Source organism: Hippocampus guttulatus, chromosome 7 (assembly GCF_054856545.1).
Source record: "Hippocampus guttulatus isolate MCC_2025c chromosome 7, RoL_Hgut_1.0, whole genome shotgun sequence".
Classification (NCBI taxonomy): Eukaryota; Metazoa; Chordata; class Actinopteri; order Syngnathiformes; family Syngnathidae; genus Hippocampus; species Hippocampus guttulatus.
In genome coordinates this window covers 15,071,300-15,095,689 of record NC_141267.1, presented here as the reverse complement: position 1 = coordinate 15,095,689, position 24,390 = coordinate 15,071,300, and the positions used below count along the sequence as shown (strand labels likewise).

Sequence of the window (24,390 nt, the reverse complement as noted above, 5' to 3'; positions counted from 1 at the left end):
GAAGAAGGCAACTAGTAGCCGGGAAAACTATTGTGAATTGCACAACGCATCGACCATTGACACTTTGTACTTTCGTCGCAATAATATGCTTCACTGCAGTGCAAAGACAGATTCGTTCACATCCAAGTGGGGGTCATTTTCTGATCGGGTTATAAGGGACTCAACGGGGCTACTGCGCTCCTTGAAGGGAGTGCAGGGAGACTAAGCCACGGCCACACTGATGATTTTTTTCTTTTTAATGTTTGGAACAATCACAACATGTTACGGGTTAAGTTAGCCTGCAGTGATTTCTGTAACCTTGCGTAAACAATTTTGACAATACGAGCCTTGGCTTTTTGCTGGCTGGAACATATTAATGCAGTTTGAGTTCATTTCAATGCTGAACATTTATTTGAGATTCAGTACATTGTGTTTGAGTCTTAGGGAACGAATTAAACTTGTAAGTCAGGATACCAACAAATAATTGCCACCACTTTTATGATCACATATTTCAAGCTTTGCTCAAGGGCACCTCAACGAGAACAAAGCTCTCTCTCCTTCCCACCCCATAATCGTATTTTCTCAGAAGCAACAGATACATGAACATCTGTCCACAGATGAAATATACTTGTAGCCAGCTTGGGATAAGTAGCTTCTAGCGCCGCAGAGGGTAACATCTTCCTCTTATTAATGACTCGTTCTTGGCATTATCAGGTGATGAAAAATTGCCAATGGCGCACATTCACCTCGTTGCCTCCATTAATCGCGACTTATACCTGCTGGGGACCGTGTGCATTATCTTCACAAGCGGAACGCGGCCCGCTACGCTAATAGAACCTGTGCCCGCCCGCTGCGGCGCTCCTCCTTTGTGGATTGAGCGGGGACAGCCCGGGTTTGAGAGAAAGAATTTACGGCGGCGAATCAATCCCGCCGCTGACCTCTTTCCTTCCTAGAACACGTCCTATTTATTCTCGGCACACTCTCCACCTCGGCCCGCCACCTATCAATCCACTCATTGATCAGTCAGTCTCTAACTATCTGGTTAGTCCATCCGTCACTCCCCCGGCTGTCTCCTTGTCTTTGTTTCTGGCTCAGAGAGAGAAATAAGATGAGAGCGCATTTGCCTCGGGAAAGACTATGATCATCCATCTTCCGCACAGACGGGTGTGTTTGTGTGTGTCTGTGTGCGTTCGAAGGAACTTAGTGGCATTACTAGGGCTTAAAGACAAAATGCTGTGGAACTTTGCTGGGGGGGTTTTGTTTTTTTTTTAACAACAATCCATGTGTTCCTCTGCAGGTCGGAAACAATTGTTTGCCTAAAAGGAAAGGTCATTTCAGGATGATTTATTGATGATTACCAAATAGAACAAGAACACGTCTATAATAAGTCCACTTCCTGAACTGTGTCCCCTTTTCTAAACATGCACACTAAATATAGGCTGCCTAACTCGTTTAATCTCTTTCCTATCAGGTTGACACAGGTGGTTGCGTTTTCAATGTTTTCAGATGTACTTTGATGCTGGATCAAGTGCTTTCAATTGCTTGAAATAGTTCATCATTCTTGTTCAAGAGTTGCAATTGAATGAAAGGAGTATTAGGGGCCATGATTGCAAAACAATAACACCGGGGAACACAATTCTCGTAATTTAGACTATGCTAGCTTTCTGTTCGCAGATATGGATAGAACTGACCTTTTGGGAGCTACACGGACCTCTCACCGCACTGTCTCAGTTATAACTGCAAAAACAAGTTGCCAGCCAGTTTTATGAGTCCAGTCGTAATCAGCTCTTCTTACTGCATTCTTAGTATACTAATCAGTGGCAATGCTACAAATCGCATGGTTTATAATTTTGACATTTTTATTGTCGCGATATGCAATTTTTTTAAGCTCACATTTTTTCTTCATAAACTACTACTTTGTTGCAGTGTTGCTTATCTTGTCAAAACACAATTATGCTTGTGATGTCATTTGAGCCATGGGCTTATTGATTGAGGGTGGTCTCTGTTTGTCGCAGGACTGGTTGACGGACAGCGCCAGGCTCATATCCAAAGCGGGACACACGGTTCAGTGGGTGACCCCCCTGGGTTTGCCCATCATCCAGCCCTACCACCGCACACGTAGCAAAATGGTAAGCTCAAACACTTTATCCTGAGCTAAAAAAAAAAATTATATTCAGTAACACTGGCCTCACAATACCTCCAGGATGGTTTCTTCTCCTCTAGCTTTGTCTACTGTTTGTGCAGTTGGCGCTACTCTTATCTCTAGTTTTGCTTTAATGTGATAGCGCTCTGTGCTTTTTTTTTTTTTTTTTAATATAAATATGAAGTTTCCTCCAGCAGGCCAAACAATGCTATGCCACTTCTTTCACGATGGTGTTAACCTCCTATTCTCCAACCTTTATTGAAATAAGGCACGTATTTTAAATGAGAAAAATCTCATGGTTACCCCCCCCCCCCCCCCAAAAAAAAAAGTCACGAAGTATACTGCATCCTGAAATGACGATCTTGTCTCAATTCACTCACAAATTACTTATTCGGCATTTATGTCAGGACCGGTTTAGTGGAACATAAGGCTGATGTACATACTCACAACAATTGAAGAAATGCACACAATGATTTTGGAAAGAGGATCATTCGCCTTAACAGACCCGGTGAGGGCTGAAGACACACGAGTGTCTCATTTGGGAATCACTGTGTGAGCCCAACTGTCAGAACAGTTCGAAGGGTACCCAATGTTGCTGCTTGAGCAAAAAGAAAAAAAGCAGAGAGAAGTACTTGTCATGCAGAGATTCTCATTGCAGCCACAAAATGAATATTCCTTAGCCAACTCACTTCTTGCTTCCCTCGCTGTGCTTTGGCAAGGATTAAGAATGTGCTGGTAAAAGATTTTTTGGGGGATGTTATTGAAACTTTCTATCCTGCTGGCCACCGTACTGTCTGCACTTTCTTAACTTGAGAACTATTGTATCTCGTCAACCCCTTTGTGAGTAAACAAGGCCCACTTCCTGCGTATGGATGAATGATTACATATTTTAGCTCGCCTGGCTTTTTGTTCGAGCCGCCCGCATGCCATTCTCAACATTTCCAAAATGCGGGATGCTTTCCCAAGCCAGAGTGCTGCGGCGAGAATGTCCAGGTCCTGATAGGTTGGGTGTGTGTGAGTGCAGCGCTGATGGTGGCGTGCGATTGGCATGAGTGGCCCCCACTGAAATGGAGCTCCACAACATCATTAGAGTTGTTTGTCACCGCGGAGAGGCTGACAGTGGTGCGTCTTGAGACATAAATGTCAACGTGCCAGCACGTCTTTAGATAGCGCGCCAGGGTGTGCGTGCGCGCGTGTGTGTGCGTGTGTGTTTAGGATTAGTTATTCCTTGTGTTGAAGCAACACTTCTGCCCTCATTTTTGGCTAACACTAGTATTTGTGTCTCTTCAGGACCTGAAATTCATGCAATGCATTGACACGCATTATATTTGAACACAAAAGCATTTTTATACGTCCGGCCAAAATAGCTGCGATAGGTGACCCGTGACGTAGCAGCCGATTAATATGCCGTTACTTGAACCGCTTTTTGAGGACGTGAGTGATTATATCCAAGGGTTTATTTGCAAAGTAAATGAAGGACGCGGCCATCCCGTATGGCAGATGTCATACACGTGCGGGCGGCAAGACCTTATAGCTTGCCCACGGAGCTGTCTTCTCTTAAGTATGACATCAAGCAGAGGGGTTGCTTCAGAAGGGGGAGTGACACCTCACAAGCAGGTGCAAGAGAGCTGCGCTAACAGATGGCGGCTCCCCCAAGGGTCCGTCTCTCATCCCTCACTTTCTTCTGATTGATTCTGCTTGGTGTCATGTCCAGCATGGACAAGGAGGCTGATTAGCCCTTTTGAAGTTTTTTTTTGTATTAGCGCACACACACACATACACACACACACACACACACACACACACACACACACACACACACACACTGATGAAGTGACAATGAAACGTTGTCACACATGACTTCCTTTATCCTCCGCTATAATAACACTCTAATCCAGTTGCATCACTGCGCAACAAAATTGAAAGTAATTTGCAGACAGGTCACCCCCCCCCCCCACCCCCACGCATTGATGGATTAAATTCAATCTCCCCATCTCCTCTCTGCTTCTTCAATCCAAGGCCATTGTGTTGCTGTGAGGGGGTCATTCATAATTAGACAAGGGATAGGATTGCAAAATGAGGAGCCAGGCACTGGAAAAATAGGGAAAGGGGCAGCATCATCATTTAGTGCATGCTAAATTCAGTCCCCACTCACTGACGGTGTGAATGTGTGTCCATCTCGATTGTGTATGCGCCGCACGACTGGCTGCCGACCAGTCCTTGCTGTAGTCCGCCTTTGGCCGGGAGTCATCTGAGATGCTCCAGCAAACCCATGACCCCGAACAGGACAAGAAAATGGATAGATGTATTACATCTGGTAAACTTATGAGTAATGAAGTGCAGGATTGAAAGGGAACGCGTCAAAAAATGTGTTGCGGTTCTTTTTCCATCCAACTATTCATTTTCCATACCGCTTATCGCCACTCGCCTCGCAAGTGACCTGGCGTTAACACATACCCAGATGTACTCCAGTACCGTATTTTCCGCACTCAAAGGCGCACCTAAAAGCATTCAATTTTCTCAAAAGCCGACAGTGTGCCCTATAATCCGGTTCGCCTGATATATAGATCAATATTCTGATTTCTTGGACGTAGTATTTTAAATGTTCTGCAAAGCGCTTTGTTACAGCTACAGCAGTTGTGACCGCTTTATATAAAGCCGGATTGTATTGTATTCGCTTTAGCGTAGCTCCATCTAGTGGATGCATAACGCAACCGTAGCCACTACTGTAGCTTCTATTCTATTCGCCTCACAATGCGGTGCACCCTATATATGAAAACAGTTTTAAAATAGGCCATTCATTGAAGGTGCGCCTTATACTCCGAAGCATCTTATCTAGCGGAAAATACGGTACTTGTTATGGCTGAAGAAGGTGAGGAAACGAGAGAAGAACGAAACGTGAACATATATCGAAGGCTCCCTAACAGGATTGCGAGACACAAATCGGATCAGAAGTCACTCCGGCTCACATTTTTTGTTTCTTTTTTACTTTCCTTTCCTCAATCCTTGCTGTTGGTGGCACAGGGGTGTGGTCATCTTTTTGACTGGATTTTTCAGTTAATAGTGTGACAGCAGGCTTATATGGTCTAAGTCCTCTATAAGAGGCCAGGAGCCAGCGAGGTTATGCTGAGGGTAATAATTTCCCCAGACGGTTAACTATTGCACCTCATTTGTTCATAGATGCTCACGGGCTAGAAAATCTTAACGAGGTTTAGTTGTTACGACAGCAGTGCAAAATTATATACCGTAAAACAATTATAGCTGCTGTGGAAAATCCTCTCTGCAATGGATGGACTCACACTGGGTCTTTCTCGGAAGCGCTCTCCCGTGAAGTGGCTTGAGGCAGTCATTCATTCAGAAAGCTGTTTTTCCACTTTCCTTCGCTAACAAACATTGCATCTGGGCAAAGCTAGAAAAATGTCCGCGTCAAATTATCTCTACACCAGGGGTCGGCAACCTGTGGCTCGCGAGCCAGATGTGGCTTTTTTGATGATTGCGTGTGGCTCGCAGATAAAAAATATTCTCACTTTGTTTCATCCATCCAACGATTTTTCACCGCTCATGTCCTGTTCAGGGCTGCAAGAGCAATTTTAATTGGATGATACTAGTCTACATTGACCGTTGCTGGGTAAAAGCCCCCTTTTGAATCAGTCTGCTCTGTCATTAGCTCAACGCGAACCCTTCGACAAAGCAGATGGTGAAAAGAAAAAAAAATGACGAGTATGGTACACTTCAGGACGAATGGACCTAAGAATTTGCCTTTGTGGTGAGAACAGGTTCTGCGGTGTGTCTAATTTGCGATGACAAAACTGCAACGGTGACAAAACTGCAGCGGTGAAACGGTCGAAGGTAAAGCGGCACTTTGACACACGCCACGCTACGTTCGCATCAAAATACCCTGCGGGAGACATCAGAAAGAAAGCGTGCAAACTTCTGAGCAGGGTGCAAGCTAGCCAGCAGCAACTCCGCGTAAGGCCACTCTAATTCCGCGAGCTTTGCTGGACCTTTAGCAATAGTAAGGAACGGAAATACCATTCACATTAATGGTGAGTTTTATCACAAAATTATTTAAAAGAATAAATTGAGAGGCTTATTATACTGACATTTTGTTAAACTCACTTTTAAAATACAGTATATGGCTCTCACTGAAATACAATATTTTGCTTTCATGGCTCTCTTGGTCAAAAAGGTTCCCCACCCCTGCTCTACACAAAACTTCTCGAGCTTTCTGATATTTCGAGCCAGAATTGTGTCGAGTTTCACCCGGTGTTGGAATTTTAAACTCAAGGACCCAAAGCTTTATAAGATTTTATGGGACATCTGAATCGGATCGAGCCGTTCCCAAGGGATGACACGATGTTCCGTTGATCTGGCAGGACCCAGCGGCATTTTGGGGTGACATCATAACAAATGCAGCTCCACTTTCAAGGACAAGGGGGAGAGTTTGGTTTAAAACAAAAAAAAAAGCGGTGTGCCCGACTACATGCATTTAACCCTTCCAGGGACAGCGGTTACTACAGTGGGCAGCTTATCATGTTATCAGGTTACGGGTTGTCATTATTGGTGCATGAAAGGGTTAAATATTAGATGACCATTTGCAGATTGAAGCTTTATGTTGTGAACCGAAAGGGACGAATGGGGAGAGCTTGCTTCGCTGTGGTTCGTGATTGCTTTTGTACGCGTCGTCATGTGCGGCTCTCAAGTGATTTACACCACGGGGGGCTCGTCCGCCCCCTGCCGCCTTTCTCCTCCAGGTTAGCCAAGATCCTCGTTCATCATAGCTTTGAGTCAGGTCCTCAATGCACACTTGCGTTGTGAATAAAAAGGGCCACAAATAATGACCTCATTGACTAGCCGGCCTTCCTTTTGCCACACCAAAGGTAGCTTCCATTACCTTCACTTTGCCTCACCCTTTCGCATTAAGCTTCCCCATTCTCCTTGTAAAGACATGCCAGGGCATAAAGATGACAAGGAGCTTGATGGACAGAGCCCCCACCCGTGCAACAATCCCGCTCAAGCGCTGATGTATGAGATAGCAGCTGTGGCAGAGACTAATGGGCTTTTTCGCACATCTCGCCACGTTTGCCAAACTTATTTTCTTGATAAAGGTGTGATTGTGTCATTCATCCCACGGCGACCTTCAAGCAATCAACCCAAGACGTCAAAGTGAGTTGCTTAGGAACTCGCTGAATGGAGCCGCGATAGACTTTAATCCGTGTTAAAAAGCCATGTCACCTTTAAATCTGCAATACCTTCGCCTTCTTTCACACCTGTTATTTCATTCTTTGGCCTGCTTTGTTCAACTTTTTTGAGAGTCAAAGAAATATTGTTTAAAATGTAAAATACTGCTGATTCTCCAATCCATTCACTGATGCCGAATATCTTCTCTCGGTTTTTCTACTTTGGAAATAATTTCTCCCATCATGTGAAATAATGTGATTAAGTGAATTAATTGTTTAACTATCAAGTCATTGTTTGGAATATGGTTTTACGTTTATAATTCTCATACTAGTGTAACAGGGCCAGTAAAAAAAAAAAAAAACGAAATCTGTGACTTGCAACCAGACAACTCCGGAAAACAAAGCTATAATTGAGTACAACTACTCACCTTGTGACGATCTCTGATGTCAGTAAAAAAATCTTCACATGAATTATTACCGTATTTTCCGCACTATAAGGCGTACTGAGAAGCATTCAATTTTCTCAAAAGCCAACAGTGCGCCTTATATATGGATTCTGATTTCTTGGATGTAGTATTTTAAATGTTCTGGAAGGCGCTCTGTGAGAGCTGCAGCCATTGTGAAGACTATATAAATAAAACTGTATTGTATTGTATTCCCTTAGCGACATCTAGTGGATGCATAATGCAACTGCAGCCACTATTGTAGCTTCTGTTCTATGTGACTTATAATGTGGTGCGCCCTATATATGAAAACGGTTTTAAAATAGGCCATTCATTGAAGGTGCGCCTTATACTCCGGAGCGCCTTATAGTGCGGAAAATACGGGACATTTAACTCAATTTCTGGTTCTATGGTTATCATAAAAACGTTTTTTTGTTTTTTTTTGACAAACCATCATTATACCTAAAAATAGTCACCATAACATGACATTTAGGGTTTACTTTGAGGTGCATGGTAGCCTCAGATGTTTTCTAATCTTTGAAAACCCACCAGCTATTTGCTTCGATTAATACAATACATATTTATTTATATAGCGCTTTCACAACAGCTTCAGCTGTAACAAAGCGCTTTACAGAACAATTAACATAAAATAGCAAACTAAAAAAAACACAAAACATAACATATGACACAGACAGCCATGTAATCTTAGCCACTTTTCCTGCATAGGCTTTGTTGTTTGAAGCAGTTCTAGAAGAAAGAGGAGAAAGTACTCTTTGCTCCTTTTAAAGTAACTTCAAATCCCCACAACAACTGAGCCCGCATTCACATTTGGTTTCCAGCACATATTTGCGAAGGGAGCTTTGCATCAGCCAGGGGATTTCCACACTGAACAGCGCTTGTCGGTTCCAGTGGGTCAGGACACAGCGCTGCCACAGATGGCTCAACAGCGCGGAACATATGGACTCTCGAATCCTCCACTCGAGAGATGAACTGTAATTTTGTTGTCGCACGACTTGCTTTGGGGGGGGGGGGGGGGGGGGGTATAAACTGACAGTTATTACCAACACCAAGCTCGAGGGCTTCGGCGCTTTGGTTTATTTCATTTAGCAATTTAATATCAAGCTGTCAAAGATGATCCCGTTAAATCATTTGTTGTTGACCTTTATCGTCCCCCGGCGACGACTGCGCCTGATCCTGCCATGGTCACCAGGATGACTCAATCTTACTTGTAAGCTTTTTTTTTTTTTTTTTTTGTCTTTTGTTTCTGCAGCTCAAGAGCATCCTCCAACACATCAACCTCCAGATCAGCCATGACACCCAACAGTAAGTGTCCCCCCCTCCCCACCCCGACCCCCACACTTTGTTCTACTTTGACCTTTATCACATAGAGTGAAATTGGTGTCTTTGCATAGGTCCGATATTATTACCAGATTTCATCATTAAAAACCAACTCCACAATGCCTCTGAAACTCTTTCGTCTCCTCTTTCAGTGAGCAACTGACACAGGCTAGGTATCCTGTACTTTATTTCCGACTACATATAGATAATGTGGAATTGCTAGCCATCTCCCAGGAGTGTTCATTATCACGTCTAATAAGATGAGTTGAAGTTCCAGATAGGACCGTATGCACAAGTGTGACACGTGTTCATGAACACGCGGGCCTTTGTTTGTTTCTTCTCAGGATGCCAGACACGGTGAAGCAGAAGAACGCGTTCCCGCCAAACTTCATCCACTCGCTGGACTCCACACACATGATGTTGACTGCGCTTCACTGCCACAGGTAGGTAACTTAAAAAAAAAACTAATTTCATTCATGACATTTTTATCAAAAGGGAAATTTCGGTACAAATAAGCTAAGTTGTTTTGAGGTTTTTTTTTTTCCACATTAAACGTCATTACAATAAGGTGAACCAGTTGTTGCTGTTCCACTTACGTCCTGTAGGTGGAATTTTAAACTGTTGCCGACTGTCAAAACCAATCCAGGAGGCATAGCAGCTGTCTGTGGATGCTCATGCTCAAAGGATGCTAATGCTAAAAGCACTAAAACCAAGCAATGCGTGTCCCTGCATCTATGCCGATGCCACTCAATGCATCCTTTGCAGTGGGTTAAAATGTGTCTACTTAGTTTCTTTGCTTAGTTTTTTGTTTTTTAATCCCAATAAAGCTTCTGCGTTAGGCAGAAGACCCTTCACTCCTCTTTTGTGAGTTTTTTGGATAGAATGTGTCTCTGTTTTCTTATAAGAAAAAAACTCAAACGTTTCTCACAGCCACAACAGTTGCTTTGCAAAAACACGCCACGATTGGTTCTTGCGTACTCCCAACGCGACCTCATTCGTGTTAAAGAATAGTGTTGCTTACAAAGCAGTCCTTTGAATTGCCTGAATTTTAATTTTTTTTAAATCCCGAATCTTTTTTTTTTTAACTTTGGCTATTCTTTTTCTCCTTCCAATCCCCCCCCCCCCCCCGCCCCCCTCCCCAACAAGCTTCGGGTTGACGTTCGTCTCAGTTCACGACTGTTTCTGGACACACGCCCTCACAGTGGACACCATGAACAAGGTACTCACTTTGACTTTTGCCACTTTGCTCTGCATTTTACTCCCCCCAACGCCTGAATTCTCCCACCTTTCTTTGCCCACGCTAACCTTCTATGTGATCCGATACCGGATGGGTGTGGAATTCTCCTCTCGATGCTGGAGGTGTCGTATGTTCGTCAGTTTCTCCCATCTTTCCTTTCAGACTTTTGTTCTCAAACGAATCCGAAAGATCGTGTGTTTTTAAAACCCCGGACAAGCTGTTCCTGCCCTTCTCTCGTCGATGTCCGTTAAAAATAACACTGAAGAAAATGGGATCGCATTTTCCCGCGGTCGTAGCTTCAGAGCAGCGAGACTGTTAATGGCTTCATCCCATCTCGACCAAGTCAAGCAAGCGGCCCTCCCTTCAGTACAATTATCCCCTCGCATAATTCCCCGTCTCTTGATATGCCGGGGTCCGCCCACCTCATTACACAGGTAATTAAACTCGACGCCGGCGGAAGAAGTCTTTAACGCATTAGTCGACACTCGAGCACGTGAAGCAGAAGACGGCAGCTTTTCTGAACAAAGCAAGATCACTCATCCGCAACAAAGATGTCAAGTCATACGCTCGCTCATGCTCCAGAGTGTGAATTCTTTATGCCTCGGACGTTGCCACCTTTGGAGTTGCACCAAAAGCTTCAGTAAAAGCGGTTTTAGGTTGACGAATGTGGAGATTAGTTCTCCTGAGATGGTTTCAGTTTGGGACGAAATTCTTTGTTGTAGCAGCTAGTCTGGGCGGCTGGTCTTAGGCAGTTTTGGCAGTTGAGATGCTGGAAGTCCTGGGCTCGGGCTGATGACTCGTCCATGTGGTCCGCGCTAGAATATACTCTGAAACGCCTTTGGAGACAGTTTCTCGACGATAAAATGAACATCCAGCATCCCCGGTGGGCAGTCAGCGTGCCAAATGCGCGCTCTTTCCAAACTTGGCTCCTCTTTGGCCTTCTGTTGTTGGCAGCCTAAGCCACACCCCAACTTCAGCGATAGAACCTTTGTGAACAATATTGGGGAGTGAGTTGAGCGGAGGAATAGGCCTCAGGAACCAACTGTAACCTAAACGGGTTCTGCCCGACACTAATTCACATGCGCATTCGCCAACACATACTCAAAAAGAAAACTACTTTCTGAGCTCTGCGCAGCCATTTTGAAACAAAGATAACATCATCATTAACTACTGACTAAACGAAGGAAGAAGGAGACAAGCAAGACTTGTAAGCCTATTTAGCCCCTCATGCGAGGTTTGGGTGCCTTTTTGGTTTATTTCATTTAGCAATTTGATATCAAGCTGTCAAGCCTCATGCGAGGTTTGGGTACCTTTTTGTTGAATCGATTGTCTTCAGAACTTTTGTCTTTCATTGATTGTTTTGCCATTTGTATTTATATGTTTCATGTCCGCGTATGTGACCAGTTCTCATGGCTTTGTTACAGCTGCAGCGGTTGTGAAGGCTCGATATAAATAAAGCTGTATTGTATTGTATTCTATTTAGCGTAGCTCCATCTAGTGGATGTGTAGCGCAACCGCAGCCACTGTTGTAGCTTCTATTCTTGTACGCCTTAGAATGTGGTGCGCCCTATATATGAAAACCGTTTTAAAATGGGCCATTCATTGAAGGTGCGTCGAAATGCCTTATAGTGCAGAAAATATGGTCCATAAACATGACTGTCCTAGGGTTATAGATTCCTGCAATCTCTTTAAAAATAGTACTGGTATCACCTTGGTACTTTTTCTCGTTCTTTTTTTTTTTTTTTTTTTTTTTTGACAGTTAAGATTGCTAAAATAGTACGTTAAAACATTGTGTGTTCATGTGCACCCCTATGGTAGGTCTGCCGGGAGCAGTTTGTTGCGCTGCACAGTCAGCCCATCCTCCAAGAACTGTCCGACTTCCTGCTCCACAAGTACTGCTCCAGGCTTACGTAAGTGCCACACCCCACTGGAAGCAGCACAGTTAGATAAACATATCAATTGTTCCATGTGAATGGAATTGGAAGATGGAATATGAGCTTGACAGATTTTTTTTTTCCTTCCTTTCTGTGATATTCGATTTTTCTAACCTCAGGCAGGCTTCTCATCTCCTCTTTTTTTCTCTCTCTCTCTCTGAGATAATTGGATATTGTCTCCTTTACTTTGTAGCCTTTACCCTCTCTTGACAAAGTTCACCAAGGTGCTTTCTTACATTAGATTGGCCTGCCCTGGCTGAATACAGAAAGTGGGTCCCATTAAGATCCGAGTCGGGAACTCGCTGCAGAGACTTCAACGCGCTTGAATGTGGCTGAGCTCTGAAATTTTTTTCCTCAGTTTTTCCCCACCAATCCCTAACGTCCTTTTGATGGTGTCCTTCCATTGGCAGGTCTGACAGGAAAAACAAAAAGTATCTGGAAGACCGCAGGCTCATGCTGCTGCTGGCCAAAGTACCGCAGACAGGTCAGTTAGCACGCAGCTTGTTTCGAAAACGTCCGGCCCACCGCTTCGGGCGCCTTCTCTATCCAACATGCTGTGTTGTGCTTGTCCTAATTGGTTGGAAGAGCTTCCGCGTGGCCTGGAGCGCTGGAACGAACCGCTTGACTGGAACTCGCCGAACATCCATTTTCTGCTTCAGTCATGAGTGGCCTAAGCCTGGAATGGGTTTTGCTTGTTTAAATTCATCACTGATATATTTGGGGGAGAAATATTTTTGAATTAGTAGAGAGGAAAAAAAAAGGGCAGGATGAGAGTGCTACTGTGGATCAGGCCCCGATGACGTTTGAGATGAAGCGTGTCGACAGTAAACTCTTCTCTGAAACAGACTGCCTCAGCTTCTTCGTGACTATTTAAAAATAAATAAATGAATAGAAAAAACTCATCTCATACCATCCATCCATCCATTTTCCGATCCGCTTATCCTCACAAGGGTCGCAGGGGGTGCTGGAGCCTATCCCAGCTGTCTCCGGGCAGTCGGCGGGGGACACCCTGAACCGGTTGCCAGCCAATCGCAGGGGAAGCTGAGATGAACAACCATGCACACTCACAATCACACCTAGGGACACATTTTTTGAGTGTTCAATTAGCCTGCAATGCATGTTTTTGGAATGTGGGAGGAAACTGGAGTACCCGGAGAAAACCCACGCACTATGAGGTTGACACGCTAACCACTTAACTTAATTAAGCCGAACCCGTAACAGTGCACCTCTCCGCGTTCTGAGCCTTTCACAATGAAATGCAAAATGCATTGTGATACTTTGGCCCCTGCCCTGTGAAGGTTGGCAGTGGCATCACTGAGTCTTGTCTTTGGGTGTTTTTTTCACCCCCTCACCATGTTGTCGTCATCAACTGCCATTGATACCCTTGGCCGAGCTGATTTCTGTTGCGCCGGACTGTCTTTCATTTCCACAATTTTCCAAGTTGTATTGGCTGTACAGGATGTTTGCGATGTCAACTTTTCCAACCATCCCGCAAATCATTTTTCTCGATCTCTCTTTTGTAGGTACACATAGCAACGCAACAGTTGTTTATTCCTTCTATCCTGTTTGTTTTTCGATTTTTGTGATAGCCCATCTCGGAGGCCAAACATCCCGGAATGACTTCCCCACTCTTTATTTAAATCCATTCGTCCTTTGTTACGACATGGGGAGACGTAGCTGCGACACGAGACCAAACCCCTGGTTTCAAACATTCGATCGAAGCAATTTCCACATGAGCGACAAACCTCTTTCGATTCTAAAATCGATGAATGGATGTATCCTGCCCCCTCCCCGCTGCGTGCACGTCTTTGACTCCCCATCGAGTGATGGTTGCCACGGCGACGGCACACAGACACGTCCCCGTCAGTCAAGTGGACGGAGGTCCCTCTTACACAACCGTTTGCATCTCGTCCGTGTGCTCACTGTCGTCTGCTGAGCTGGCTGCTGTAAAGTCATTGCTGTTAATTGCGTCCGTGCACTTCAGAATCAGCTTACGTGACCCATTCAGGTGTGTTTAATACCGCAATTCATTGGATCCTTTTAATCTTCACTGGAATGGCTACCGAATTTATTATGTTCCTGTTTTGACCGCGCTTAATCCGAGAATGAGGTCGTCCCGGATACTCGATCGGACCAAATGTCATCTGGTATATGAAAGCATTTGAATGGGTTTGGATCTTTAAAACTCCCAATGAATGCTCGCTCTTTTATTTTTCAAAATTATATTTCTTATTTTATTCACAACTTAGTTTTTTTTTTTTTATAACTAAGTTGTGAATAAGAAAAATGTAATTGTTCTAGTCGACATATGACCTTTACAAGAGTCCAATTAAATCAAGCGGCTGATTCATCAGTCGGGCGCTTGTGATCATATATTATTAAAATTTTCAAAGTCAGGACAACCCTGTGATGGAGCTCCCAATGAAAATGAGTTTGACACCCCTCACATAATCCATGCCCCAGTTAGTCCACCTTAGACAAATAAATGTGACCCCTCTTGAGAAGCCCACTAAAAAAGTCACTGGTCAACAGGATATTTTAATCAGAGATGGTTTTTAGAGTCGTTAAACATATTTTTGATGCTGATTTTAAAAATGTCCTGTCATTTTTTTCTAACGTATCATATTTTTGAGATTTTCATTTTTAAGTTTGACCTGTAAAAACCTGCGTGCGATTTTTACTGTGCATTGTCATTTATAGCTGTTTCAACACAAATAAAAAACAAAAAATCCACCTGTTGCTGAACCTAACCCTTATTTCATAAATATTACGAAAGATACTGTGATATCATATAATTTATTATGATTATTATTGTTATTACTATTATGAAAAACTGATGTGCTTAGGGCCGCTTCAGAATCTGCGCAAAAACATAATCTAGAATAGTTTACCTGCATCTCTTAAAAAAGAAAAAATGTTGACCAGTTTTATGAACATATTTCCCTTTCTACATATGAAATCAATGTGCCCTGTTCGTGTTGACACTGAAACTTCAGCCGTCTGTTTGTTCTTTCTCCAGGGGACTTCGATCTGAGCCAGGTGAAAGAATCCACGTACTTCTTCAGCTGAGTGCCACCGCTGAGTCTCCACTCGCATTGATCCGGACCGCCCCCACCCCGCCCGCCTCTCGGTCCACATTCGTTTTGGCGTCCTGGTGATGAGCTTGATTGTATGCGCTCTCGTGCGCCAGGAGGGGGCGGGACGCAGAGAAAGACTTCAATCTCGGAAAAACAGCGCTTTTGTATAAAAATGCTTCTTGCATCAGAAGTAGAGTTGCACTCGTGCTTCTCGAGTGCCAGTGATTGGCTGTGTGTGTGTGCTAGCCTGGTGGGTGGGCAGGTGTGTGAGGACCCCCGCTAACTGTGACCTGCCATCATCATTATCACCCCCCCCCCCCCACCCACCACCACCACCACCTTCCCTTCACATTCCATCAATCAAGGAGTGCAAGCACATTTGATGCGACACACTCGGCTCTTCTAAAATCAAACAAAACATCTCCAAAACACAATGCAGAACATTTTTACCGCTCTGAGAAGAAAAAGTAATTTATGCTATCGAACTGAATAAAGTTAAATTGTCTCATTTTTAGGGTGGAAAGAAAACTATATTTTCAAGGGGAAAAAAATCATGTGCTACTACAATAAAAATATTTGAGGAATGAGAATGCCCAAATTGAATTTAAATAGTTTTTTTTCTTCCTAATAACAATCTTAATCTTCTGACATTATGTTTTGGTTGACATTTTTTTGTTGAAAAAATGCTACCAGAAAAAAATATTTTGAAGATGTCAGGGTTTTTGTGTGTGTGTGTGTGGGGGGGGGGGGGGGGGGGTGTCAATTTTTAGGGGAAAAAAAGGTACTGCGACATTAAGTCCGTTTTCTTTGTATGGAAGATACAACAGTAGTGATGGGATTTTCGGCTCTTTTCGGTGATCCGGTTCATTTGGATCGGCTCAGTGAAAAGAGCCGGCTCTTTTGGCTCTCTAACGGCTCTTTTAACTTTAGCTTTTCTTTTAAATATTAATGACAAATTTAGCATACATTTTGATCAATGACTTGATGAATTAAATATTGCACTCTACTGACTGCAAATAGCAACAATTATCAAGCAAAGAAATGGCTTTTTACTGATTTTATTGAACATTAAAAAGGCACCAAACAATAAACAAGCAACAAAATTAAACTTCAACCAACAACAATCAAACATGCTGCATCATAACAAAAATAGTGAGTATTAACTGCAACAGCAGCAGGGAACAAAACAAACATAAGCTATTCCATGCTTTATTTTAAATTTGCAGTCAACAAAACTAAATACTTCAACTTGGACGGACTGATCCGGCTCCTTCTCTCAGTAGTTATTTGTCCAGTCTTTGAGAACACCCTCTCTGACGGGACTGATGTTGCAAAAAAGGCACAATCTACTCTCCATTACTTTGATCAAACGGGGGTAGACGGAAGCTCTGTATTTCCACCAGCTCAGTGGATCAACTGCCCTTGAAATCTGTGGTTCTTCAAGATATGCTGTAATTTAGTGTCTGCATACCTGTCAACCTTGGCTAATAGCTGCTCTTATAAATGATTACGACTCCACTTACAAAGCAACGAAAACCCGTACAACGGTTTACCGCGCATGCGCACATCATGCTTTATCAATCCGACCGTACGCAGCGATGAAAAAAATATACGATTGAGGATTACTTTTGCTGGTTTGCCGTGACAATAGTAGCGATCGACGACAGCATTGTCATTGGGTACCAGCAGGTGAGACGATCTGGATTCGAGCTAAAATGGTCTTTGTGAGATTGGTTAACAATTTTTTTTTTCCTGTATAAAAGTTGTAATACGCCGTACGTGATTTGAAATGATTAAAAAAAAACGTATAAAATACGGGGAAAACGTACAAGTTGACAGGTATGCTTTCGTGTTTTTTCACGCTTGGCTAATACTGTAAATTAGATTCAGATTGCTTGCCAAATGCCTTTGTGGTTTCCTGGACAGTAGGGGGCGATATGAACTAAAGACATCCAATTCACCAAGAAGAAGAAGAAGTACAAGCACAAGAACGGTACCACATCCGGTTCAATGAGCAAGTTTTTCTGCTGTCCACAAGCCCCGTTGTCAGTGAGTAATTTTAACATTTTAAACTGACTTCACAGTTTATCTCTGAGTGTATAGATGTAGACAATTGGGGAGAGTTATTACGACACGTTGCTCCTTTAATTTTGTTGTTGTGACTCAACGTAAAAAACAACGTCACCAAAGGGGGCAGTGAGCGAGCACGCCGCCGACAAGTAGACCTCAGCTGTCAATGAAAAAGCAATTGCAAAAAGCGTTTGACTTGAATACTATTCTGTATGTTTTCCACACCAAAGCTGCTATCAGCAGTGGAAGTGTGATGGCTTCACATCAGGGGGGCAGATTTGTTTCAAAACTATTCCCACAAATGACTTTGTTCATTTGTTTTTCGAAAGGAGGTTGCTCATTGTACTTTAGTTGTGGGGAGAGAGCCGCGAGTGGATCGCTCAAACACATGCATTGCGTGTGCGGGCACGTTCGGAAATGGACGGGTTGAAAGTAAAAGTCTACCGCTTTACGAATAAAGACTCAAATTAAAAAGAAAAAAAAGAAACAACTTTTTTATGGACTACAGTGTGTGACTTTCCACTTTTGTTTTTTTTTCTGGCTGGCCAGATTAGTCAGATTACGGGGCCAAAGGCGCAGCCGCCAGACTCGGAGGACATGCGGAAGGGACGCCAACCTGTATTTGGACACGCGTGAGTACTGAGCTGTGTGGTGTGCTTGAAGAGCTGATGTCTGATGTCACGTTGCACCACAAGGTAGAGGTGAGTGTGCCCGCCTGTCTGTCTGTAACTCAATTTAAACTTCTGCTTCGTGTACTGCACAACAGTGCCAACTCCACAAAGACAACCCGAGCATCATCAAGCACTTCTGGAATATGTTTTAAACCTTGAAGTGGACCAAAATCATCAAAAGTCATCAGTGTTTGTGTGCGTGCAACTTGAACTGGCCCACACAAAGATTCACTGGTCAAATGCTTTTACATTGTCATGTTCGCTTTTCTGTCCAATAAATTGTTCAACTTGAATTCAAATCTTTGCCTATCATGACCAAATCCATCCTCAACTCCCTCAAAGCCTTTTCAAAGACTGAAGTCTTGAGCTCAGACTTGCGCTTCAGTCACATCAGACAGTCTTTTCACTGTTCCCGTTGGTCTTCACATGACTCGAAACTGCAGGAAGCTTTTGGATCATGTGAAACCGACGGGAACAGTGAAAAGATTGTATGATGTGACCCAAGTGCAAGTCTGAGCTCAAGACTCAAGTGGGACTCTGAAAAAGTGCTGCAATGCCCGCCCCCAAACAACACTCATTTTGACATCCACCAATCGCGGCGAGGCCCCTCATTTGCATAGCCATTCCCCTAATTTGCGTAACCACGCCCACTTTCCAGCGTCCTGACTAATCAGATTACTGCAAATTGGCATAACCATGCCCCCAAAGAGCCCACCAATCAGAGAACGCTGAATTTGAATAACCACTCCCCTTTCCACCAATCACAGCATGTTATCGTCATACTCCACCCACTTTCACAGCTATCAGCGAATCATCAGCCATCATTCCAGCCAGGCCACACCCACTGTCCTGGAATTTTCTGCCAGGAACAAAAAAAATTCAGGGAAAAAAATTGGAATTTTTTAATTCAGAAAAAAGTTTAGAAAAAAAATCTGAAAATAATTTTGTTGACTTTTTTAAATTTTAATTTATTTTATGAAATGAAGTTGAGTTGAAGTGTTCTTTGTAATCAAGCTTTATTTTTTTTTTGCAGAGTAGACAATCACAAAAGCAGAGGAAAAAGTTGCAAGTTGGATGGCAGTCTGCTTGTTGCTGGGCGGCGAAGTGGTCAGCTCTTGAGAAGAACATGGGACAGGTGTATTGACCTGAGAGGAAAGGCATCCGTGAGTTACACGCAAGTCAATTTCTTGTGCGGACAAAGATGTGTTTGGCGTGAAATTTACCAGGGAGACTCTGTGTTGGGTCTTTCAAGAGCAGGAAGCCGATCATGTTTACTGCTGCCTGGGGGAGAAAAAAAAAAGTCAAAAAAGTAGTCATGATGGTTGCATTGAAACGAGTGTAAATGTCTCTGACTTTTCAGGCTGGCCCAAAGTTTGACTTCAGCACCTTGCGAATAACAGGAAGAAGAGCAAAAAGTGTTGCCTGCAGGTCTATGCTCGTAGGTGGACTCTGGCGGTGAGCAGGTGACTCCCTCTTGTGGCACGGAGGACCCAAGAACAATCTTCCTTCAACTCTGTATAATGAAATGAGACTTCTTTCCAGCTCGGTTTGCCTCATCACCACGCGAGGTCTTTTACCATTAGGCCATTCTGCTGCGAAAATTTCGAAATTTTTATGTAGTCAAAGGTAGCCGACCACTCGAGGTTTTGAAGGTTTAAAAAAAAAAACATAATTGGTGATACGGTTGGCGTCTCTCTCATGGGCGATGTGACGACACTCCAACCTCACCCATAACCAATCGACCACGCCAGTATTTCCTACTGCCTGCCTTCAGAATGCCATCCTGAGATCAGGAGATATTTTGCAAAGCCAACTTCGTTTTCGATTGAAGACGAGTTGCACAAAGAGATCATGTCATTTTGTCATTTAACTTTCTTTGCCAGGGGTATCAAACTCATTTCACCTTGTGGGCCACATACGGCCTCGGTAGATGTCAAGTGGGCCGGACCATGAAAAATTATACCATACTCTGCAATAAATAACCAAAATAAAAAGGCTTTCCTATTTTTTGATCTAAAGATGCAAAAGAACACTCGGAAAATATTGAAATTTAATAAACATCTTTTACAAAACATTTCATGAAGCACCTAAGATTTCCTTAGACAAATGTGCAATGTCCTTTTATCATTCACATATATGCATTGCAACTGATCCCACTGACTGTACAAAGGCACACAACCTTAACAAGTAATTGGTCTTGAAAAATACAGTAATGACAACTGCTGTTGTCTTGTTCTCTGATCAAAACATGTGTGTCGGATGTTACACGAATTGCACCTTATTAAAAATATTAATTCCGTGTCTTTTGTGCATTTTTTCAAAAAAAAACGACCATGTATATATAGTAAGGCGTGTTTAGCCGAAAAAAACAACCATGTAGAGTAAGGCGTTTTTCGACGAAAAAAAACGTCCATGTATATAGTAAGGCCTTTTTAGCCCGAAAAAACGACATAGTATAGTAAGGCGTTTTTCGCCCGAAAAAAACAACCATGTATAGTAGGGCGTTTTTAGCCGAAAAAAAACGACCATGTATAGTAAGGCGTTTTAACCCGAATAAAACGACCATGTATAGTAAGGCGTTTTTAGACCAAAAAAAACGACCATGTGTAGTAAGGCATTTTAACCTGAAAAAAACGACCATGTATAGTAAGGCGTTTTAGCCCGAAAAAACTACATGGTATAGTAAGGCGTTTTTCGCCCGAAAAACGACATAGTATAGTAAGGCGTTTTAAGCCCGAAAAAACGACATAGTATAGTAAGGTGTTTTTCGACCGAAAAAAACGACCATGTATAGTAAGGCGTTTTAACCCGAATAAAACGACCATGTATAGTAAGGCGTTTTAGCCCGAAAAAACTACATGGTATAGTAAGGCGTTTTTTAACGGAAAAAAAACGACCATGTATAGTAGGGCGTTTTTAGCCGGAAAAAAACGACCATGTATAGTAAGGCGTTTTAACCCGAATAAAACGACCATGTATAGTAAGGCGTTTTTAGACCAAAAAAAACGACCATGTGTAGTAAGGCATTTTAACCTGAAAAAAAACGACCATGTATAGTAAGGCGTTTTAGCCCGAAAAAACTACATGGTATAGTAAGGCGTTTTTCGCCCGAAAAACGACATAGTATAGTAAGGCGTTTTAAGCCCGAAAAAACGACATAGTATAGTAAGGTGTTTTTCGCCCGAAAAAAACAACCATGTATATAGTAAGGCGTTTTTAGCGAAAAAAACGACCATGTATAGTAAGGCGTTTTTGGCCGAAAAAAACAAGCATGTATAGTAAGGGGTTTTTAGCCGAAAAAAACGACCATGTATAGTAAGGCGTTTTTAGCCGAAAAAAACGACCATGTATAGTAAGGCGTTTTTAGCCCGAAAAAACGACATATAGTAAGGCGTTTTCCGCCCGAAAAAACGACATAGTATAGTATGGCGTTTTTCGCCCGAAAAAAACGACATATTATAGTAAGGCGTTTTCCGCCCGAAAAAACGACATAGTATAGTAAGGCGTTTTTAGCCGAAAAAAAACGACATAGTATAGTAAGGCGTTTTTCGCCCAAAAAAACGACATAGTATAGTAAGGCGTTTTTTAGCCCGAAAAAACGACATAGTATAGTAAGGCGTTTTTAGCCCGAAAAAACGACATAGTATAGTAAGGCGTTTTTTAGCCCGAAAAAAACGACATAGTATAGTAAGGCGTTTTTCGCCCGAAAAAACGACCATGTATAGTAAGGGGTTTTTAGCCGAAAAAAACGACCATGTATAGTAAGGTGTTTTTAGCCGAAAAAAACGACCATGTATAGTAAGGCCTTTTTCGCCCCAAAAAAACGACCATGTATAGTAAGGCCTTTTTCGCCCGAAAAAAACGACATAGTATAGTAAGGCCTTTTTCGCCCGAAAAAACGACACAGTATAGTAAGACGTTTTCAGCCCGAAAAAAAGACATAATATAGTAAGGCGTTTTTTTAGCCCAAAAAAAAAACGACCATGTATAGTAAGGCGTTTTTAGCCGAAAAAAACGACTATGTATAGTAAGCCGTTTTTAGCCGGAAAAAAAACGACCATGTATAAGGCGTTTTTAGCCGAAAAAAAATGACCATCTATAGTAAGGCGTTTTTTGCCGAGAAAAACGACCATGTATAGTAAGGCGTTTTTAGCCCCAAAAAAAACGACATAGTATAGTTAGGCGTTTTTAGCCCAAAAAAAACGACCATGTATTGTAAGGCGTTTTAACTCGAAAAAAACAACCATGCACAGTAAGGCATTTTTCGACGAACAAAACAACCATGTATAGTAAGGCGTTTTTCGATGAAGAAAAACGACCATGTATATGTAGTAAGGCGTTTTTAGACAAAAAAAACGACCTTGTATAGTAAGGCAATTTTAGCCCAAAAAAAAAGACCTTGTATAGTAAGGCGTTTTTCGATGAAAAAAACGACCATGTATAGGAAGGCGTTTTAACCCGAAAAACCGACCATGTATAGTAAGGCGTTTGAACCCGAAAAAACCGACCATGTATAGTCATGCATTTTTAGCCGGAAAAAAACCGACCCTGTATAGTCAGGCTTTTTTTATACGAAAAAAACAACCATGTATAGTAAGGCTTTTTTAGATTGAAAAAAAATGACCATGTATAGTAAGGCGTGTTTAGATGAAAAAAACGACCATTTATAGTAAGGCGTTTTTAGAGGTAAAAAAACGACCATGTATAGTAAGGCGTTTTTAGCCGAAAAAAATGGCCATGTATCTATCGTAAGGCGTTTTTAGCCGAAAATAACGACCATGTATAATAGTAAGGCATTTTTAGCCCAAAAAAACGACCATGTATATATAGTAAGGCGTTTTTACTCGAAAATAATGACCATGTATTGTTAGGCATTTTTAGCCGAAAAAAACGACCATGTATAGTTCGGCGTATTAACCCGAAAAAAACGACAATATACAGTAAGGCGTTTTTAGCTGAAAAACACGACCATGTATAGTAAGGCGTTTTAGCCAAAACAAAACGTCATGTATAGCATCGGTGTCAAACTCATTTCACATTGTGGGCCACATAGGGCCTCGGTAGATGTCAAGTAGGCCGGACCATTAAAAGTTATAACATACTCTATAAATAACCAAAATAACATGCCTTTCCTTTGTTTTGGTCCAAAGATGCACAAGAACACTAGGAAAATTTTGAAATTTAATGAACATATCTTTCACAAAACATTTAATGAAGCTCCTCAGATTTTAACTTTTCCCCCTCAAAATATTCACTGTATATCAATCAACATGCTCCCCCCCGTCACCACCACCACTTCCAAAACAAAGTTTACCCAACTGCGACAATGCATCAATGAGAGGCTTGTGTGTCGGCGGGCGGGGGGCGATGTCCCGACCGACCGACAGGATAATTTGCCAAAATTCTGTCAAGCGCTTTATGACAGCTGTCGTGTAAGCGCTGGAGAAATCATGATGTATTGTATAAAAATACCGCATGCTATTTTTTTCTGAATATGCTCAAAATATCTTTGTGGTGTTGAGCTGCGCGGGTGTGCTGAGTTGTTCAGGGGTGGTAGCGTGAAGTCGTAGAACCAGGCCGCCTTGTTCCGAGTCCACCCGAACTCCAGCAGAATGTGGTCTCTTCCAAGCCCCTCTGCCACCACGAGCAGCCCGTCACAGCTGGACGGGGTCACTTGATTTTTTTTTTGTTTTTGTTTTTTTCTTTTGCGGGGTGCTATTCCGACATGCCAAAAAGCGAGCCCCTGGAATAGGAAGCATTAGAAATCACACCGACTGCACTCAACTACACTGTGTTTTATTCTTATTCTATTGCATTGAAATGTGGAGTATAAGGGACAAATATTGGACAGCGACACACACACAAAGAATATATTATGTGGAGACGAAAGTATAATGCTAGGCACTATGTAGGTATGCACAGTTTGTTGTGGAATTGCAGAGTGGATAAATGCAAAAAATAGACGCTAATCAAAGAAGCTCGAAGTAAATCGCATCTACTTCCAGTTCACTGCAATAAGAAATCTCCCTGTATGGGAAAACCACTTTGCATCATCGCTGCCCTTGGTCCAACAGTTCGAAAATGTAGTTGTTATATTGCTGCGGTGGAAAAGTAAAGAGAAATGCTAGCAAGATATTCACCAGCAAGTCAACCTAGTGTTGCACTCAGGAATCAGAAAAAAAAGTGTTGAATCAACCAATATTCATCTGCTGTTCATTTCTTCACTCAACGTTAAAAAAAAAGAAAAATATGGAGTAAGCCCATAGTTCTCAGCAGCCCGATTGTGAATATTGATGTTATTATTTATTGTCGGAGATA

General features: G+C 42.6%; 1 protein-coding gene and 1 long non-coding RNA gene across 5 annotated transcripts in view; both read left to right on the top strand.

Moving 5' to 3' along the window:
* Nucleotides 1–15,929, top strand: part of polrmt (polymerase (RNA) mitochondrial (DNA directed)) — an 89,805-nt gene extending 73,876 nt beyond the window's left edge. For both annotated transcript variants that reach the window (XM_086115405.1, XM_086115404.1), the window contains exons 15-21: nt 1,995–2,108; nt 9,016–9,068; nt 9,428–9,526; nt 10,230–10,302; nt 12,139–12,230; nt 12,665–12,738; nt 15,274–15,929. In XM_086115405.1, coding sequence (XP_085971531.1) covers nt 1,995–2,108; nt 9,016–9,068; nt 9,428–9,526; nt 10,230–10,302; nt 12,139–12,230; nt 12,665–12,738; nt 15,274–15,323 — 555 coding nt within the window. In that variant the 3' untranslated portion in view covers nt 15,324–15,929. The remainder of the gene's footprint in view (nt 1–1,994; nt 2,109–9,015; nt 9,069–9,427; nt 9,527–10,229; nt 10,303–12,138; nt 12,231–12,664; nt 12,739–15,273) is intronic.
* A 192-nt stretch (nt 15,930–16,121) lies between these two features.
* Nucleotides 16,122–20,373, top strand: LOC147202554 (uncharacterized). Of its 3 annotated transcripts, none has more exons than XR_015101485.1 (3): nt 16,122–17,380; nt 17,951–19,235; nt 19,433–20,373. It is a non-coding gene; the product is annotated as an uncharacterized LOC147202554 (long non-coding RNA). The 3 variants fall into 3 exon arrangements; XR_015101484.1 differs by having other exon boundaries at nt 16,122–18,267; nt 19,106–19,235; XR_015101483.1 differs by having other exon boundaries at nt 16,122–19,235.
* Nucleotides 20,374–24,390: the final 4,017 nt, after the last annotated feature.